The sequence below is a fragment of the Grampus griseus genome, assembly GCF_964374135.1.
Source record: "Grampus griseus genome assembly, chromosome: 2".
In the NCBI taxonomy this organism is placed as follows: Eukaryota; Metazoa; Chordata; class Mammalia; order Artiodactyla; family Delphinidae; genus Grampus; species Grampus griseus.
The window spans coordinates 75,638,775-75,641,716 of NC_139018.1; the positions used below are offsets into that span (position 1 = coordinate 75,638,775).

At 38.5% G+C, this 2,942-nt stretch overlaps 1 protein-coding gene across 1 annotated transcript; it reads right to left on the reverse strand.

Moving 5' to 3' along the window:
• Positions 1–475: 475 nt before the first annotated feature.
• LOC309818048 (olfactory receptor 4E2-like) lies at positions 476–1,404 on the reverse strand (the record flags this gene model as incomplete). Its single annotated transcript, XM_082647444.1, is given in 3 exon segments — positions 476–640; positions 642–908; positions 910–1,404. Coding segments are annotated over 3 exon segments (927 nt in total).
• Between the last annotated feature and the right edge of the window lie 1,538 nt (positions 1,405–2,942).

Sequence of the window (2,942 nt, forward strand, 5' to 3'; positions counted from 1 at the left end):
GAGAGAATCACTTTCAAAGTGACTAAATTTAATTCAGTATAAATAGGATAAGGCTTAAACACCTTGAAAATATTTATATTTGAAAGCAGGATTAAAACCACTATAATGTATAAAACACAGGTGTGATGTACAGCTTCCCAGAGGCAATAACCTAAAGAACAATACAAATCAAAAAAGTAGGTTCTCTTACAACTTTACCTGTTCCTGAAACTGAGACCATGCCCTGAAGTCTATGTGTTTTTTTACTGGTGTAACTAGAAGTCTTCTTTAAACTTTTCCAGATCCTTTTCCTTTACATATTACAATATGATCTTTTCCTTTATTTAAGTAATAGTTAACAAGTCACTCTCTTTAGTGCAGAAGTCTGCCCTGCTTCATGCCATTTCACCTAACGATTTTGATTTCTTACTTTTACTCTCATTAAAGATACGACCATAATAATATCTATAATTCCAAACCCATAATATACATGATTTCATGAAAAAACTCGTCTCTGTCTGAGATGCTTCATAGCACTTTTTATTTCCTCATTCCTAAAGGTGTCAATGAAGGGATTCAGCAAAGGGGTGACCACTGTGTAGAAGACAGATACCAACTTGTCAGTGGAGAAGCTGGTGTCTGGCTGAGTGCAAATGAAGATAACATGGTCCAAAGAAGAGGGCAACCACCATGAAGTGGGCTAAACAGGTGGACAGAGCTTTCCTGCGCCCTTCAGCTGACTGTTTTCTAAGAGAAAACAAGATGATGGTGTAGGAGGCGACCAAAGCCAGGAAACAGGAGAGGGAAATGGTTCCTCTATTGGACACAATCAGCATTCCTGTGAGACATGTATCTGTGCAGGCCAGCTTGATGACAGGAGGAACATTACAGAAGTAGCTATCAATAACGTTGGGACCACAGTAAGGTAGAACGAATGGTCAAGAAGGTCTGCACCAGTGAGTGAACAGTACCCGCCAACCAGAGCACAAAGACAAGCTGTACACAGACCCTCATGTTCATTACATTGGGGTAGTGTAATGGAGCACAGATGGCTACGTAACGATCATAGGCCATAATGGTCAGCAGAAGGATCTCAGCACAGGCAAACAGATGTAGGAAGAAGAGCTGTGCAATGCAATTGTCAAAGGAAATGGTCTTTCTGTCAAAAATCAAACCCTCCAGCATCTTGGGCACAGTGACAGATGAGTGGCAGATGTCAATAAAGGACAGATTGCTCAGGAAGAAATACATGGGTGTACTAAGACGTGGAGTAAAGACTATGGTAACCATGATGAGAATGTTCCCCCAAAGGGTTAGCACATACATGGCTGAGAATGCCATGAAAAATAGTCTTTCCAGCACCCAGTTATCAGTGAGTCCCAAGAAGACAAATTGAGTCACTCTTGTTTGGTTTAGAACATCCATCCAATGAGTTTCCAAAGGATCTTGGGGGGGAAAAACATGAACGCTAATTTAGCCTTAATATTATAGGACTGGAACTAATTGAAGTGACTCTGCATTTCTATCTGAGTTGCTTATTATCAGGGTATGTAGAATATAAGATCAATTTAATAACAATTGCTATAATATACACAGTATGTATCAGGAGCCATTTCATGCCTTTTATATACACCATCTTATTTAACAATAACTGCACCATGGCATAAGCATTATTGTTCCTCTCTTGCAGATAAGTGGGCTCTACAAGAATAAATAAGTAGCCCAAACCCTTAGCCACTACGTAGCTGGCTTTTTTCATTTCAGTCTAATCCACAGGTAACACTAAATTAATATTCCAAAATACAACTCCCAGCTAAGATCATTCACTATTTCATTCTTCCTATCAAATTAAAAGTACCTTCAAAGCCTGCAACAATCTGCTGCACATTTATTTTTCCAGTATGGCATCTTCTCTCCAGCCAAGCAAGTTACCATGCTCCAGCCATGCTACCTCCACCAGCTTACATTCCAAAATCTTTGTCTGTATTTATGTTGTTCCCTCTGCTCAGAAAACACACCCTCTAATCAACTGTACTCTCCTCATCACTGACTATTAAAACACTTCATTCTGTAAGACTACCTCAAAGAGCAGTACCTTTAAGAAAACTTAACTGAGGCAATCAAATCCTATCTCTTCCCCTTCATACTTCTTTTTTATAAAAGAAAGTATAAAATAAGATATCTGGTTTTGCTCCCCCATTAAATTGAAATTTTCTTGAAAAGCGATAGCCACATATGACTTATCCCTTGCAGCACTTAACGTGACATCTGGCACACAGTAGTTATGCGAAAGATATTTTTATTTGAACTGAACCTACCTTTTTAGGTAACCTGCAAAAGAATCCAATTCTTCTTCACAATGGAGCTAATAACTGACTTTAAAAACCTATTTTTTTACAAAAAAAAAAAAAAAAACCTATTTTTTTAATTCTGTAATATGATTTGTCCCCTAGGAGATATTATTGTTTAAACACTAAAGTTATATTACCTGTAATTTTCTATACTGATTGGCTGGCCGAAAACTATAACAGAGTTTAGGAAACATTTACCACAAACCATAAAAAAGATTTATAGGGACTTCCCTGGTGGCGCAGCGGTTAAGAATCCACCTGCCAATGCAGGGGACACAGGTTCGAGCCCTGGTCTGGGAAGATCCCACATGCCGTGGAGCAACTAAGCCCACAAGCCACAACTACTGAGCCCACGTGCCACAACTACTGAAGCCCACGCGCTTAGAGCCCGTGCTCCACAACAAAGACAAGCCACTGCAATGAGAAGCCTGCACACCACAACAAAGACCCAGCGCAGCCAAAAAATAAATAAATAAATTTTAAAATATATATATTTATATCTTGATCTAATTATTTCACTTGTAGGAATTTCCTAAGCATCCAAACTATTGAAAAAGCTAAATGCAAGAAAACATTAATTAGAGCATTATTTAAAATAACAGTCACGGAATA